This window comes from Acinonyx jubatus, chromosome D2 (genome assembly GCF_027475565.1).
Source record: "Acinonyx jubatus isolate Ajub_Pintada_27869175 chromosome D2, VMU_Ajub_asm_v1.0, whole genome shotgun sequence".
In the NCBI taxonomy this organism is placed as follows: Eukaryota; Metazoa; Chordata; class Mammalia; order Carnivora; family Felidae; genus Acinonyx; species Acinonyx jubatus.
Genome location: NC_069393.1, coordinates 29,516,608 through 29,534,469, shown reverse-complemented (window position 1 = coordinate 29,534,469; position 17,862 = coordinate 29,516,608). Strand labels below are relative to the sequence as shown.

The following is a 17,862-nucleotide window of genomic DNA, read 5'->3' as shown; positions in this document are numbered from 1 at the left end:
GCGGGTACCGTGTTTCTGACGCAGCAGGTGTAAGGCACCCCGCAGGCCAGGGGTCCGGGGGCGTCGCAGGCGTGGTACTGGTTTTTGCTCCAATCCCGGTAGTCTTCCCCGCCGCAGCACTTAAACTGAGAGAGAGGCCAGCAGAGGGGTGCCGTGTCACCGCCGAGGCCCCAGGCACGGACCAGGAAGGGGCCCTGCCGGGAGACCCTGCGGCTTATGATGGGTCTCCTGGTAGGGGGAGCACCCGGGGCCGCGGTCGGCAGGTTGTCCTGTGCTCTCCCGGGAGGCAGTGAGCACCCCATCGCCGGAGGGGCACGCAGGCCAAGGCTGGGCAGCCTCCCAGGGTGGGTATGGGGAGGGTACCAAACACTGGAGGGAAAGTTCTCTTCGACCCCCATCTTCACGTCCCCAGTGCAGCAGCTCAACCCTGAAGGTCCCAGAGACTAGGGCTCCATGGACGCCCCCACAGCCCAGTGGCGTTATGCCACAGCCACCCCAGCTCGGCCTGGGGGTGTTCCTCAACAAAGGGACACACACACGGCCTGCCATGTGGGCTCGGGACAGAGGGTGGGGACAGGGCGGGCCTCCTTTCCCCCTGGCTTAGCTTCTCTGGGCACCAGCCCCTGCACTGGCACAGATCCGAGGAGGCAGTGGCTCCCTGGAGGAGGAGGAGGAGGAGTGAGTGGAGGAGGGGGAGCGGGGGAGGAGCGGCCGTACGTTGGGAGGTCAGGGAGGCCCCTCTGAAGACGTGACATTTAATCTGAAACACGAACAGCAGGGAAGAGCCAGTCACCAGTGCATAGGCCCCACAGAATGAGCCAGTGGTATGTGGGCAGCGGGCACAGAGGCCTGTCAGGAGCAGGGGAAGTGAGAGGGGAGGGACGAAGGGGAGAGGCCGGCCTGGGCCGCACCACGCAGAGCCTACTGAGCCAGAATGAGTAGGGAGCTGAGATCATATTCTGAGTGATGGGGAGTCGCTGCAGGGTTGACTAGGGGAGTGATGATGCCAGAGAGACACAAAGCAGACACCCTTCCGCAGCCCCCCAGGGAGCCCTTCCGGCAGTTTTTAGGACCTGGAAGTGCCTCCCCAGGGTGCAGTTAAAGGGCATTTGCTTTGCAGCCCAAGAGACCAGAGTTCAAATCCTCAGGCTACCCCTCCTAGCTGTGTGACTTTGGGCAAGCTGACCAGCCTCTCTGGGCCTCGGATCCTCATCCGCAAAGCAGGAAGAGCAATGCCAGCTTTGCACAGCTGAGCTGAGGGTGACAGAGCCAGGCTATACACGAAGCACTCAGCATGGGGCCTGGCACCGAGCATAAGTCACCCCCACCCCGCCCCACCCGGGGAGAAATGAAATCCCCAAGCCAGTTGAAGGCTGGTTCCAATAAAAACATCATGCTTCACCCGACGGTCAGAGCTGGCCGCCACACCCCTGGCAGAGAGGGGCCTCCCGGAGGCTGCACCTGTTGTGACCACAGTGAAGGCCTGAGCCAAGGGAGTGGCCACTGCAGGTGGCCCTGGGTGCGGTGAGATTTGGTTCTCACTGACGGCTAGCACGGGAACCAGGTCCCAAGGCCATGTCCCCAGAAGTGCAACGTCAAGGCACAATGACATCAGGACATCAAGAGCGAGGGGCCGTCCGTATTCCCCCCCCTCCCCGATGCAGATGAGGAACCTGAGGCTCAGGACTAAATGAGACCGAGGTGTAGAAGCCACTGAGGGCTTATCATTGCATCGACAGACTTGGGTAGACGTTGTGGGGAGAAGGACAGTGTCCCAAAATAACAATCGTCGCGTTCACAGAAGTGCTGTGGGGGAAAAGGGGATGTCGTGTTCTGTTCCCCAATGCAGGAGGATGTGGGATCAGGGACGAGCTCTTTCCACATCAGGGCTGTCCCTGACTTGACAGGGAGTGAGCTCCCCGTCACTGAACGGACTCTGAACTGGGTGGCTTGGAGGTCACTCCCACCTCAAGGAAGGATGGTCTTTGCCCATCAGAGAAGGGTACCCTGGGACCCTGAAAGGTGGCTTGTAGTTTTACCTGGCCTTATTCTTTTGAGGGGGAGGGGAGGGTGGTAACTAGGAGAGACAAGAAGAGTAAGGACATTCTGGGCCAGGCACGTGGGCAGAGGACTGGTTGAGAAGGTCAGGCCCTACACTTGGTGGCTGTCCATGGCACACCATTGCCTTCCAACGTGGCCAGCTACTTGCTTTGGGAGCGGACAAGCCCCTGCTCCGTCACCCTCACCCTCTTGAGCAGGGTCCCGAGTCGGGGGGGCAAAGGGCATGGCAGGTGTGTCTGACCACGGCGCCTGGCTCACCTCCTTCTGAACAAAGTCCATGATGTTTTTGAAGTCCAGATCGTCATAGTAGTTCTCGATTCCTCTTCGAATGTTGTCATTCAGAAAGTCGATGGTCTATTTAGATGGAGACAGTATGAAAGAAACAGACCTCCCCTCCTTGAGCCCAACCCAAGGTGTCCCAGGACTCGGGATTGGAACAGAGTGCCCACGTGCCCAAGGAGCTCCCACCCCGCCTGCACGAACGCCCCACCACATCCCTGCCCACACCCTCTCCATGCCCCCCGTGCCCATCTGATGCCTTAGTCCCTCTGCCATGTCTAAGCAGGAGTGATTCACACGCTTTCCCATACAGATCAGATAGGCCAGGACCCAAGAGATGGGGCCCTTCCCCAGGGAAGCAGCCACGCCACGCTGGGACTGGGCTGGCTCTGGTGCCTGCCTGGTGCTCCTTCCACTGTCCAAACACAGGCCTGAAGTGAGTCTTCCTTTTGTCCTCCAGACCTCCTCTCCACTCTCGGCTGCTATCCAAGCTCTTGCGTTATAGATAAGGAAACTGAGGCCCAAAGAGGGGCCTGACTCTGCCAGGGCACAGAGCAGGCAGGCTAGGGGCCTGGCCAGGACTGGAAATCAGCTCTCCTCACTTCCCCAGCCGTTCATCGCTGCGGGGCTCTGGCCTGAACAAAGGGCCCACCCCCTAGCTCGGACCGGGAGGGGTGCTGGCACATCGCCCTCTCCCGGTCACACTGGGCCTTCTGGATCAACAGCTCGGCTGTTGTGCTGAAATCCAGGAGCACAAAAGGCCCCACAGCGGGCAGGGGTGGGGGCAGGAGTGTGGGCAGCCCAACCCCAAGCTCAGAGCAACAATCAGGGCTTTCAGAGCGGGGAGGCCCGCATATCACCAGAGATCGTGCTGGCACAAAGGGGGCATTCTTGGCTCTGGAGCCAGACGATCCCCAGGGGAGGCGCCTGTGGGTGCCCCTGGGAAAACCGGGCCCTGGGTCCCAGGCCTGGTCCTGGGCTGCAGGCCCCACCACAGCCACTTCTCCTCTCTGAGCCTGAGTTACCCACTGGTGAACCAAACCTGCAGGCCCGTCTTTAAGGTAACTTCCAGTTCCGAGGCCCAAAGACTAAGCTGAGAGATGCTGTCGAGGCTCAGAGTCAAGAACAGGCCCCCGCAGCCAGCCAGGCCGCGGACGCTGCATTTAATACCCGAGCCTCCAGTTCCTTACCTGCAAAATGGGGAGGACGGTCCTCAGCCTGACGACACTAAGAAGCCAAAATAAGAACTCAAGGTTCAGTTTGGGGTCATCTCCCCACATCATCTCCAGTATCAGGAAGAGAGGAACAAAGGGTACATCAGCCACGTGCTTCCCGACACTCACTGCTCAAAGCCAAGACAATAAAGGAGACCGGCTCGGGGAAGCCTATCTCTGTGGCCAGAAGGAAAACCCTCTGCTGATGAAGGCCAGCTGCTCAGAGGCAGACCTAGGAGCCGACAACCTTGACGGTGGCCTGCGGGGGACGTGGGGCAAGTCCACTCACGGGCACGCCAACGACCGTGCTCTCACCAGCCCTCAGCCCCTGCGCTGATCCCGGGGCAGGGGCCGGCTGGCCACACAACCCGCGCAGAGCAGGGACCCGCCTGGCCTCAGGCCCACGCTTCTCAGAGGCCCCAGGCCATGAAACCTTTCCAACCTTGGGTGCCCGCCCCTCTGGGTGATGAAGGGACAGGCCAGCCAGCTGGGACACTGTTGGGGGCACCTAAGAAACAGGACACTAGGGTGGGGCCGGTCTGCCACCCAGGGTAGGGCAAGGGAATGAGCTCATGGCATTGAACGGCACGCTGCAGGGGGCCCCTGGGTGAGCGGAGATGCAGGGGTGATGCCAGGGTCAGGGCCTGTTTCAGTCAACTCTCGAGGCATTGCAGACACAGTCCCCCATGTCCCCCTGGACCTACCCCAGTCCAGTGGCCACCTCCTCGCCCCTCTACTGGGTCACATACTGTTGGGACTCCCCCGGGGCTAGAGCTGGGGGGCAGGGGATGAGGGCAGGAGGCCCGGGGCAGGGTCAGCCGAGGGGAGAAGCCTCTCCCTCCCTCTTTGGTGAGCCGCTCTGACCTTTCTCTCCAAACCATCTCAGTCTCTGGGCACTTTCCAAACATGCTGACTCCGAAAAAGGCCTCTGTGAAAATCAGGCCTCCCATCTGGTAAGCTGAGCCGGGCCCCTGCAGGGAAGGGAGGCCCCGCCAGAGGTCCTTGGAATGGGCAGGAGGAACAGATGTCCCAGGCTGCGTGGACCGTCCCCAGTTCCTCAGGGACCTCTTCGGATCACACTTGCTCTTGTGCTCTTGTGTGCATGCGCTGCCTGTGGCACCGTGAATATGTGGCCTCAGGGGCCACGTGGCCCGGGCTAAACTAAGCAAAGAGTAAGCAAACATCAAAGGCCACAAGATTTTCAGAGCACAGTGTTTAAACCACCAGAGGCAAGCTACAAAGAACTGTCCTTTCTAGTTCTTTCTTTTAAATCTAGTGTTAAAGTTATCCAAAGCCTCCACAGCAGCTTTCCCAGTAGAGGTGCTTTCTGCTTTTAAATGGAACTGGGGAGCCCGAGGAATCGGGGAGCCTGGGCCGCTCAGTTGGTTAAGCGACCGACTCTTGGTCTTAGCTCAAGTCACGATCTCCGCTCAGGTCATGAGCTCATGGTTCGTGAGTTCCAGCCCCACATCAGGCTCTGCACTGACAGCGTGGAGCCTGCTTGGGGTTCTGTCTCTCCTTCTTTCTGCCCCTCCCCTGCTTGTGCTTTCTCTCTCTCTCTCTCTCTCTCTCTCAAAATAAATAAATAAACTTTAAAAAACCGAATGAGGAATCAAGGGAGTGGGACCCGTGGCAGCCGCAACCCGGGGCTGGGAGGCTGGGAGGCTGGGAGGCTGGGAGCAGGCGGAGAAGGGAGGAGGGGCAGGACATTGGCAGGAGCCTCCTGCCTGGCCTCTGGGGATGGAGCTTCCGCTGCCTTCTCCTCAGCTCCCGAGACCCCAGGCTGCGGCCCCACTGCCACCAGTACCAGCCCGGTTCCCACAGTGTGGAAGGGGGTGCTTGGCCTAGGACTTCCTTCCCTTGCACCTGGGCTGAGCCGGCACCTCCGGGTTTCCCTCAGTGCCCCAGACTGTGGGGACTTGTCCTCTTGCCTCCAGTCCTGAGAGGGGGCCCAAATCTAACAAGCGAGACCAGAAGAGAACCCAGGAAACAAGAAAAAAGGAGCAGAGAAAGCTACAAGTTTCTCCGGAACGTGCTAGACCCTTCCTCAGACCTGGCCGGACGTCACGGGTTTAATCCCAAGGGAGAGGAGGCCATGCTTCAGCTTCGCAGGTGTTTGGGGCTCCAGCTGTCCCTCCCACACTCTGTCCACAGTGGGGCACTCCGGCTGTGAGGGTCTGGCCAGAGCTCAGCAGAACCTTCTCTACTTGGCTCCAGATGGGAAAGTTATATACGTTTGCGTGCTCAGCCAAGCGGGCCACCGTGCCTTCTCCTTTCTCCCTGCCCCTGAACTTCAAGGGCATGTCCAGAACCAGCTAGTGCCAGGGCCGTGATAAAAAAAAAAAAACAGGCTGGGTGCTGTCCACCGTTCCCTGGCCCGGTGTTGGGTGTGACCACAGCACCCTCTGGTCAAGGCCAGGAAAGAGGCCACTCTTCACCCCTGCCTTGGTAGCAGAAGGAAGGTAGAGGCAAGGAGGCCTGCGACGGGCATACAGGTGTACCAGCTACAGCCCGGCACCCTCTGGGTGTCCCACTCAGCTCTGCCTGACTGGGAACACATGGGCAGGAGCTGCCCTCCTTCCACACCCCTACACCCTTGGGAGAGGTCCTGGAACAAGCTGGAGTACTAGGAGGTCAAGGTGAGACGGGAACCATTGTGGAGGTCACTCAGACTCTCCTCCCATTGGCTGCGGTCAGGACACTGCACTTCAGATGCCCAGGCCCTCGGGTCTCGGTGCCACTAGGCTCTGTACAAACAGAGAAGCCACTTCAGCCTGACCACCAGGTCATGCCTGACAGTAGAAACCCCACCCAGGGTCAGGGATGGAGACTTTCTTCCTTATATTCAGGAGCATGTTTATATATTGCTGCCTGGCTGGGGCCATGGCCCGTGCACCTTCCTGGGAACCCAGCGTGAGGTCGTTAGCCTAATTTGTCCTCATTTGTCACCAAGAGCGACTTAGACTTGACTGGTAGCCCGTGGGGCCAGACTTGTTAACAGTGTGTCTCAGAGAAATATGTCTTCTCCTCTTGGTGAGGAGAAATGGAATCGCGAACTCACCTCCTCCTGGAAGAGGACCTTCATGGCTCCTCACCTTTTTCTCCACCTTACACCGCCCCTTCCTACTGCCATCAACAGCCAGGCTGTTTCCCTATCCTCACCATCGGCCAGTCTCATATTTTACATTCGGGTTGGAAGGGACATTGTTTTTTTTTAGGTGGTATTTTCCCCATGATTTTAAGAAAAAGAATATTTGGGAGCTAGGGAAAAAATACAAAGAAGAAATAGAAATCACCCTAGCCCTACCCCTCAGAGGATATAAAAGTTAATATGATAATATTTCTATTATCTTCCAGATTTTTCCAGGCCTAGTTTTTTCATGGTGGAGATCTGACCGCATTTATAATTTCCTGTCTCATTTTTCAATGATTTTGAATTCTGCATCACAGGCATATGAGAACGTGGCCCACGATGAGCCTCCAAAGAGCTGAGAGCCCTGACGGTGAGGGTCCTTCCTGGGTTGCACACAGAGACCCTCCCCTGACAGGCCCCATGAAGGGACACACAATCCAATCCTCAGGGTTTGGGGATAATGAGATAATGAGAAACTCTCAGCCCTGACCTTGACCCACGGCGTCCTCAGCTGTGAGGTCTAGGGGGTGGAGGTCCTTCGGTGGAAGAAGGAGTGGTGGGTGTCATGGCCCCTGCTGAGCTACAGGGCACTGGGAAGATGGCTGATCGGGCCGCCTTTGTGAGAGTGCTTTGGAAACCAGAACTGCTGCTCACTTAGGGTACCGTTTATGAAAACAGTCGATGCTGCTGACCACAACCTGGACCTGGCTCTAGCCAGGAAAGCACTATTCCGTAACCTCTGGAAAGCCACAGGCTGGCTGGGAGCCCAGCGGCTGCACAAAAACACATCCCCACGGACGAATGGAATAAACCTCTCTCCCCTCAGGCTGCTGAGAAATGAACCAACACCCCGATCTTCCAGCTCTGAGCAGACAGTCTGAAAAGCAGAAAAGGGGGAAAGGGAGGAGCAGGTAGTGACACCAGATCGAAAAGATAACTGATGAGGCAAAGAAAAAGGGAAATAAAAGAATATTTTGAGACAAACGAAAATGGAAACGCAACATACCAAGACTTTGGGGATGCAGCGGAAACAGTCACAAGAAGGAAGTTTATAGTGATAAACATCTACCTTAAGAAAAAAAGAGAACAATGTCAAATAAAAAATCTAACTTTACGCCTCCAGGACGCAGAAGGAGAGGAGCGAACCAAGCCCCAAGTTAGTAGAGAGGGAAGGTAGTAACGAAGATCTGAGCAGAAATAAATGAAGTAGAGACTAGAAAGTCAATTAAAAAAATATCTACAGGGGCACCTGGGGGCTCAGTCAGTTAAGCATCTGACTTCGGCTCAGGTCATGATCTCACAGCTAGTGGGTTCAAACCTTGCATCGGGCTCCGTGCTGACAGCTCAGGGCCTGGAGCCTGCTCTGGATTCTGTATCTCCCTCTCCCTCTCTGCTCTCTCTCCCTTTCCCAAAAATAAAATAAACGTTAGAAAAATTAATAAAAAGGGGCGCCTGGGTGGCACAGTCGGTTAAGCGTCTGACTTCAGCCAGGTCACGATCTTGCGGTCCGTGAGTTCGAGCCCCGCGTCAGGCTCTGGGCTGATGACTCAGAGCCTGGAGCCTGTTTCCAATTCTGTGTCTCCCTCTCTCTCTGCCCCTCCCCCGTTCATGCTCTGTCTCTCTCTGTCCCAAAAATAAATAAACGTTGAAAAAAAAAATTAAAAAAAAAAAAATAAAAAGACAAAAAATGAAAAAATAAAATTAAAAGTTAAAAAAGAAATAGAAAATCTGAACAGACCAATCACGGGTCAGGAACTAGTAAACTAGTAAATGTCCAAGGCCAGACGCTTCACTGGTGAACTCTACCAAACACTTAAGGAATAATTAATACTAATGTTTCTCAAATTCTTCCAAGATATTGAAGAGGAGGAAACACTTTGAAGTCACTACGAGGCCAGCGTTCCTCTGATACCAATGCCAAGCAAGTAGACTATAGGAAAAGACAAATATGGGCTAATATCTCTGATGAACATAGCTGCAAAAATCCTCAGAAAAATACCAGCAAACCAAATTCAACAGTACATTAAAAGGATCATACACCATGATCAAATGGGATTCATCCCTGGGAAGCAAGGATGGTTCAACATCTGCAAATCAATCCATGTGATAACCACATTAACAATGAAGGATAAAAGTCACAAGATCATTTTAACAGATGCAGAAAAAGTATTTGACAAAATTTGACATCCTTTTCTGATCAAAAAAACACTCGACAAATTAGGTATAGAAAGAATGTACCTCAACATGACAAACACCATACATAATAAGCCCACAGCTGACATCATACTCAATGGTGAAAAGTAAAAGCTTCTCCTCTAAGATCAGGAAGAGACAAATGTCCACTCTCACTACTTCTATTCAACATAGTCCTGGAAGTCCTAAGCCAGAGCAAAGAAATTAGGCAAGAAAAAGAAATAAAAGTCATCTAAACCAGAAACGAAGAAGTAAAATTTTCTGTTTGCACACGACATGATCTTACATATACAAATCTTCAAGACTCCAGCAAAGATCTGTCAAAATTAATAAATGAATCCAGTAAAGTTGCAAGATACAAAAATCAACATACAAAAATCATTTGCATTTCTATACACTAACAATGAACTATCCAAAAAAAAAAAAAAAGAAAGAAATTAACAAACCCATTTACAATAGCATCAAGTTGAATAAACTATTTAGGGAGAAATTTAACCAAGGAAGTGGAAGATCTGTATACTGAAAATCATAAAACACTGATGAAAGAAATTGAAGACAACACAAATAAATGGAAAGTTATCCCTTGTTCACGGATTGGGAGAATTAATATTACTAAACTATTCACACTACCCAAGGTGATCTACAGATTTAATGCAATACCTATCAAAATTCCAATGGCCTTTTTTCACAGAAATAGAAAAAATAATCTTAAAATTTGTATGGAACCATAACAGACCTCAAACAGCTAAAGCAACCTTGAGCACAAAAAGTAAGCTGGAGGCATCACACTTTCTGATTTCAAACTATATTACAAAGCTATAGGTATCAAAATAGTATGGTATTGGCAAAAAAAAAAAAAAAAAGACAAGACATACAGATCGACAAAACAGGATAGAGAGCCTAGAAATAAACCCAGTCATACCCACTAACTTTTGATAAAAGCACCAAGAATACACAACGGGAAAAAGATAGTCTCTTAAATGGTGCTGAGAAAACTAGATATCCACATGCAAAAGAATGAATTTGACCATCAGCTTACATCATACACAAAAGTCAACTCAAAATGGACAAAAGACCTAAACATAAGACCCGAAATTACAAGACTCTTAAAAGAAAACATAGGGGAAAAAGTCCTGCACATTGGTCCTGACAATGATTTTTTGGATCTGACATCAAATGCATAAGCAACAAAGGCAAAAATAAAGAAGTGGGACTACATTACACTAAAAGGTTTCAGGGCGCCTGGGTGGCTCCGTCGGTTAAAATCTGAATCTTGATTTCAGCTCAGGTCATGATCTCACGGCTTGTGGGTTCAACCTCTACATCAGGCTCTGCACTGACAGCATGGAGCCTGCTTGGGATTCTCTCTGTCTCCCCCCCTCTCTGTCCCTCCCCTGCTCACACTCTCTCTCTTTCAAAATCAATAACCTTTTTTTTTAAGTTTCAACAAAAGAAATAATCAAAAAAAACGCAAAGACAACCAACAGAATGGGAGAAAATATTTGTAAACCATATATCTGATAAGAAGTTAATATCCAAAATGTATAAGGAAACCTTACAACTAAATAGCAAACAACAATGACAACAATTATGATCTGATTAAAAATGGGCAGAGGAACTAAATAGATGTTTTCATAAAGAAGACATCCAGATGGCCAACGGGTATATGAAGAGACGCTCAACATCACTCATCATCAGGGAAATGCAAACTGAAACCTCAATGAGATACCACCTCATGCCTATTTGAATGGCTGTTATCAAAAAGACAGGACGTAACAAATATTGGAGGGGAGAAAAGGAAACCTTTGTACGCTGTAGGTGGAGATGTAAACTGGCACAACCATTATGGAAAACAGTATGAAAGTTCCTCCAAAAATTAAAAATAATGGTGCAATATATCCTTTGGCTATATATAGTACAGCATTGTTCACAATAGCCAAACTATGGAAACAACCTAAGTACCCATTGACGGATGATGGAGATATATATGTATACATTTTTTAATTCATATATTTTTATTTTATTTTTTTACAGTTTATTTATTGATTTTTGAGAGAGAGACAGTGAACAAGCATGAGTCGGGGGAGGGCAGAGAGAGAAGGAGACAGAGAATCCGAAGCAAGCTCCCAGCTGTCAGTGCAGAGCCTGACACGGGGCTTGATCTCACAAACTGTGAGATCATGACCTGAGCTGAAATCAAGAGTCAGATGCTTAACCAACTGAGCCACCCAAGAGCCCCTATATATTTTTATTTTTATATTGTATCGTACGTATATTCGTCCATTGCATATACACACAATGAAATATTCTTTAGCCATAAAAAAAAAGAAGGAAATCTTCCATTTGTAACAACACGGATGGACCTAGAGAGCATTATGCCGAGTGAAATAAGCCAGACAGAGAAAGACAAATACTGTATGGTATCACTTATACGTGGAATCTACAAAAAAGTTGGGCGGGGGGCGGGGGGGATAGTGGAGCCTGGGTGGCTCAGTCGGTGAAGAGTCTGACTTCAGCTCAGGTCATGATCTTATGGTTCGTGAGTTCGAGCTCCGTGTTGGGCTCCGTGCTGGCAGTGCAAAGCCTGCTTAGGATTCTTGCTCTCTCCTCTCTCTCTTCCCCTTCCCTGCTCATGCTTTCTTTCTCTCTTCCCCTTCCCTGCTCATGCTCTCTCTCTCTCTCTCTCAAAATAAGCAAATAAACAAACAAATAAATAAATAATTTTTTTAAGAAAGGGAAACCCATAGAACCAGGGAGCAGAAAAGGAGTTACCAAGGCCTATGTAGGAGTGGTGGAAGAGGGAGACGTTGGTCAGGGGTACGAACTCTGAGTTATATGACGAATAAGTTCTCGGGATCTAATGCATGTCGTGGCGACTATAGTTAACAACAGCATATTCTATACTGAGATCTGCTGAGAATAGGTCTTGAGTATTCTCACTAAAGAAGAAAAAAATTACTGTCTGAGGTGATGGATGTGTTATTTAACTGGATTGTGGTAATCACTTCACATTGCACAGTTTGAATATATTACAATTTTACTTGTCCCCTATACCTCGGTGAAGCTGGGGTCGGGGAGGAACAAAGAACTGAAAAAGAAGACTGAGCCGACTCGATCTTGCTGTGTGCTCTGAGTTTTCCCAACCTCTCTGTGCCTCACTGACTCCACTGAGATGGGAATCTCCCCTCCCCTCTCCTGGAGTCCATAAAATGGAAAGAAGGCCCCTGGATTCCGGGGGTCAAGCCTGTGATTAAGGCCCATCCCTGCTCCCACCCGGGCCAGGATCCAGCTGCGCGCATGAGGAGCTTGGTAGGAGTCAAACACCGGGTCATTTGAGGGATCCGGGATAGTGATGCTGCCTTGGGCTCAACTTCTGATAAGAGCGACAACCTGACCGCAGTCCTGATGCAACTGCCCCGCAGCAATGCCCAGGAGCGCCAGGGCCCAAGCTGTCTGGGTGGGGAGGGTGGAGGCAGGGGGTGGACAGACAGGGCAGAGGTTGTGCAAACTTGCCCTGCTCCTCAAGTCCCACCTCCGACACCAAGGCCAGGATGAAGACAAAGGAATGGGCTATGGGAGAAATGACAGAGCCTTGAGTTGGAAATCAGCCCTGCACAGCCACCAGCTTCTTGCAGGACCGTGGGCCAGTCCCTTCTCTTCTCCAGGCTTCAGGACAGAGGAGCTAATGTGTAGCAAGAGTCCAACCAGGGGTGGGGGGGTCATTGCCACGCCAGGTTCTCACATGCATTCTCTCATCAACTCCTCACCCCACATGCCAAGAGCTAGCAATGATAACGCCTTGAGATCCTGAGGATCTGAGAGGCTAAGTGACTTGCCCAAGGTCACACAGCCCGTGTAAAGTGGCCCCTAAACCATGGCCTACGAGGACCTAGGGGGTCTGTCTTGGTGGCCCTTGCGACTTTTCCTTCCATGCCTCCCCATCAGTTACCCACTTCAGCCCAGTGGCCCGCACACTGGTCCACAAACCTGCCAAGCTCCTTTCTGCTTCAGTGGTTCCCTCTGTCTGGACTTCTGTTCCCCCTGCGCCTTGCCTACCCCAGGCACTCACCTGTCACCTTTTCTGTTTTCTTGTTCTCTGGTTTACTTGTTCAGCGCCCATCTCCCCGGCAGAATGGACGCTCCACAAGGAATGATCTACCCTACTCTCTGCACACTCCTAGTTTACAGCCCAGGGCACGCACGGTGGGAGCTCAGCATACACATGGCTGATACATGCACCAGAGACCCACCTGGTTCCGGAAGATCAAGGCCACCACACCACCAATGAGCTCAATTATGAGGCAAATCCCAAGGATATACATAAACTGAAAAACAAAATTCAGAGATTCACTTAGAGGGACAAGAGAAGCATCCTTTGCCCCAAGGTCAAGTGCGATAAGGAGAATCCTCTCTGTTGGAGCTCCTCTGGCTCCTGGGCCTTTTCCTCCTTCCTCCTATGAGGGCACGGGATGTGGACAGATATTCCCCGGGAAAACCCATCTCTGGGGCCAGTCAGTGGTCAGGAAGTGTGACTCAGCTGTCCAAGCCAGATGGTTATTGAGGTTTATCCCACGGTCCTCAGCAGAGTCCAGGCAGAAAAACACCCCTCCTACTGCCACCGCCACCAGGAGAGCTGACCCAGAGTGGGCAGGCCTGGCTAGATGGGCAGCCGCCACAGCATTTCCAGCTCTGCCTGCAGAGCCCCTCAGAAGTGGCTTCCCAGCCCACCCCCCACCCCGCCCAGAGTGGGTGAGAGAATGTCTGAGGCTTGAAGGATATATCCCCCCACCCCTGCCCCATCACAAAGCAGGTATTGTCCAAACTGATGCCAGCAACTTCCAGCCTCAGGCAGCACCAACACACTGCTTATCAGGGCTTTTCGGACCTTCCCACGTGAGAGGTGACAGTGAGGTCAGACACACACGTGGGTACAGAGTGAATGGATCTGCCTACCCAGTACCCCCAGCTTTGGGGAGCCATCCCTCACTGTGCAGAAAGGGGGGCAGGTAAGGCTGGCGCCATGGCAGGCACTTACTTGGCCCGGGCAGGCCCATCAGAGTCCTGGGACTTCGGCCATAGGTTACCAGGAAACGCTCTCTGGGATCAAGGGCCATAAACCCTCTATTGGCGTGAGGTGCCTAGTGACAATTGCAAAGAGAGCCTGAGGACCCAGCCTGGCATCCAGCTGGGAGGTGGCGAAAGAGCAGGAGCCCAGGGGTACCATCTAAAGCCCTGGTCTCAGTGTGGGCTTGCTGATTACGTGAGCCAAGGACTCACCACCAACATCTTTGGGGTTTGCTTGCTCTCGTTTGAGTATGGTTTCTCCCACTCGCAGCAGAGAGTCTAGACCAATACAGGGTTTAAGTAAGAAGAATATTCAAGTCAGCCCTTATATACAAAAGTGGAGGTGGCCTGGTGTCTCTTGGGCCAACGTAACAGAGAGGTTGATCCAGGAAACCCTCTAGAAGGTGTGGTTTGAGGCAAGGACTAAAAAAAAAAAAAAAAAACCGGGCTGCCCAAAGGCCCAAGGGCAGTCTCCCCAGTTCTCTAGGGACTCCAAGGACCGCCCCCCACCCACCGGCTGAGGGGTGCGTGGGGCCAACTCACCGCTTGGAGAAGGCACAGGTTGTCGCGGAGGGAAGCCAACACTCCAATGAAGGACACGATGAACATGATGACCCCCAGGAGGATGAGGATAATGGCTGGGGCCAGAAAGGCACTTTCAAGGGTTTTATATTTCTGCCGCTCAACTTCTGCGTAGATCCCCACCGACAGGATCAGGCCCCCGATCAGCTGCAGCAAGAAAGCAAGGAGTGAGAGCGGAGGACTGGCAGTCACTTGATTTTCCTACAAAGAGTTCGTCTGGGGGTTATGGTGCCCATCACTGGGGGGCTCACCCCGGATGACCACAGATGAGGGAACGCGCTATGGGCTGAACCGTATTCCCCCAAAGTTCATATGGGGCACTGCTAACCCCCAGGGCCTCAGAATGTGACTATATTTGGAGACAGAGCCTTGAAAGAGGTAATTAAGTTAAAATGGGGTTATACAGGTGGGTCTTAATCCAGTATGACTGTTGTCCTTGTAAAAAGAAGAGATGAGGGACAGACACACACAGAGGGAAGACCACGTGAGGCCACAGGGAGAAGGCAGCCACTTACAAACCAGGGAGACAGGCCTCAGAGGAAACCAACCCTGTGAAACCTTCACCTTGGACTTCTAGCCTCCAGAGACGTGAGGAAGTAGACTCCTGTGGTTGAAGCCACACGGTCTGTGGCGTTTTGTTACAGCAGCCGTAGCACACTGATACAGGCTCTGTTTGGAAATGCCGCATTAGAGGCAAATACTGCTAGCCGTGGGCCTTAGACAGGTATTTGAGCCTACGGTTCCTTGTTGCCTCTGAAAAGGGGCAGGATGACGCTTGTTTCTGCCCTGCTCCCGCCCGAAGTTTCCTCAAGGCTTTCTTGAGATAAGGAAAGTGGAGAAACAGAAACCTAAACGCTCGGGGCCGCTGTAAGGACTACTACCCGGGCAGGTCACCCCGAGGACATTTCAGAGCTGCTCAGGGGGACGGGCACCGCGCAAGCCCCGTAAATATGGACTGTATTTGCAGAAGGACCGTCAGGAAGGCCGAAGGTTGGAGCAGGAGGAGTTTTGAGAGGATCTTTAAGTCAAATTCCTTGTTATCAACTTTCCCAACAGTGGAAAGACGAAAATTCAGGTGACAAAGCCCCCTTGGAGGGCTCCTCCTTTCTCTCAGCCCAAAAACTCGCATACTAAATTTTCAGGGTTTTTTTTTTTTTTTTTTACTTATTTTGAAAGAGAGAGAAAGCACGAGTGGGGGAGGGACAGAGAGAGAGAGAGAGAGAGAGAATACCAGGCAGGCTCCACGTGGTCAGCACAGCACCCGATGCAGGGCTTGAACGCTGGAACCGTGAGATCGTGACCTGAGCCGAAACCGAGAGTCGGGCACTTAACCGACTTGAGTCACCTGGGCACCCCTAAATTGTCAGGGAGTTTTATCAGCTGACACCACTCCCAACCCTCAGACAAGTCTGGGGCTCCCTCGCCCGGGATCCCGTAGCAGTGTCCTGACTGACCCCCTCCAGCCCATTCTCCACACCAGAGTGACCAGGCAAACCCTCATCAGAGCAGGCTGGTTCTCTGTAAGAATAAAAACATCAACCTCGATCACAGACGATAGGCCCACATGACCTGTCTGAGCTCACCACTCCCTCTCCTCCTTCTTCTCTCTGCTTTAGCAGCACTGGGTAAAACACGCTAGTGTATAATCCCAGGGCCTTTGCCCAGGCTGTTCCCCCTCCCCAGAATGCTCTGCCTCCTGACATCCACATGGCTCACTCCCTCACCTCCCTCTTGTCTTTGCTCAATTGTCAGCTGCTTTGTGAGGCCTTTCCGGGCCATCTGATCTAGAAGGAGAAAATCCCTCCCCCTGAAAGTCCTGACACCATTCTCCCTTTTATTTTCCTCCTTTGCACTTACCAGTATGTAACAGGCAACTTTTTTCTGTTACCTTTTAATTGCTTGTCTTCCCCCGTAAGACTATAAGCTCCAGGTCAGGAGGGATTTTCCAACTCTTTTGGGCATCCCCAGCACCCAGAACAATCCTGACATTTAGGTACCACCAGTGTTTACAATCCACGTGCATTGAATGGATGCGAACCGGACTTTCCAACCAACCCCCTTGGGTTTGAGGCCAACGCTGTCTACCCAGTCTCCTGTCTGTCCAAGGACCCTGACATTCCATGCTACACACTGCTGGGGGCAAGGACACATCATTAGCTATGCTGCACTTCCCCTCCAAGGAGAAGGTGGTGTGAGAGAGTAACCAGAGCTGAGGTGCAGCCAGCTAAGGTGCCCGGAAAGGAAGTGAGGGATCATACAGACGGGATGTTGGCGAGATATGCCACGAACATAGCTACCCTAGAGTCACATCCAGAACACTGAGGAGGCCGCCCCTCCAGTTACTCACCGGTCTTAAATTGGCTCAATGTGCCTTCAAAATAGATCTCCGTGACTTCCTTCTAAAGAGCACTAAGACTGCATCCTGGGTAAAGGGAGGTGCCTGTTTTCCCCTCACTTTTGACAAGTAGTGAGGATGCCAAAAGTCAAACAGACCAAGCTTATTTAGAACCACCCCCCCCCCATCACAGAGGATTGCCAGGAAGCCATCTCCCCCTGGGGGTCCACTGTATTTGAAAAGATAATCCGGGATTACTGAGACCCACTTCCCCCCAGCCTGAAAGGAAGAACTTTCCAGCACAGGAGGTGCTAACCCAGCTGACAGACTCAGCCAGGAGTCACTTATTAACAAGTTGACCATATCAGGAAAACCATGAGTGAAACGATGTCATCGAAAGTACCCACTTGGGTAAATGTTTACATTTATAAGGCAGAACACACACACACACACACACACACACACACACACGGAAAAACTTCTATAGGAAATAAAATCTACCTTTAACAGAGCAAGGTTATCTGGTCAGTTCACGCTCCAAAAGCCAGAACAAGGTAAAATGATTGTTCAAGGCCGTCCTGAGCCCTGTGGGTCCTCTGGGAACAAGAACAATCATTTTAAAAAGCCCAGTCTCCCCCTTCTGAATTACTGGACTGCTAAGGAATCGCCCACTGAACCCTAACCCTGAATCAGACCCAGAGCCCGGAGATCCCTCCACCCCAAAGCTGAAGATCGTGCTTAAAGAAGACTGCACAGGATGGAAGTCTTCACAGCCCAGGCAGGGAGTGAATTAAATATGCAAGGACACAGTGTACTTGAGGGCTTCAGAGGTGGGGTTTTATCCTCTGTCTTGATGAAAAGTGAAATTCTTCTACTGTGGCTGACCCAACAAGATAACATCTAAGTATTTTCAGAATTGCTTCCATATACTTCTGCGAATTTTGTGTTTCCTGTTTTAAAGATTTTTTTAAGTTTATTTATTTATTTTGAGAGAGAGGGAG

The 17,862-nt window shown here is 51.6% G+C and overlaps 1 protein-coding gene across 2 annotated transcripts in view; it reads right to left on the bottom strand.

Moving 5' to 3' along the window:
• TSPAN15 (tetraspanin 15) overlaps window positions 1-17,862 on the bottom strand; it is a 49,796-nt gene that overhangs the window by 7,881 nt on the left and 24,053 nt on the right. For both annotated transcript variants that reach the window (XM_053206855.1, XM_027062166.2), the window contains exons 2-5: window positions 14,488-14,673; window positions 13,131-13,205; window positions 2,320-2,415; window positions 9-125 (exon numbers count right to left, since the gene is read on the bottom strand). In XM_053206855.1, coding sequence (XP_053062830.1) covers window positions 9-125; window positions 2,320-2,415; window positions 13,131-13,205; window positions 14,488-14,673 — 474 coding nt within the window. The remainder of the gene's footprint in view (window positions 1-8; window positions 126-2,319; window positions 2,416-13,130; window positions 13,206-14,487; window positions 14,674-17,862) is intronic.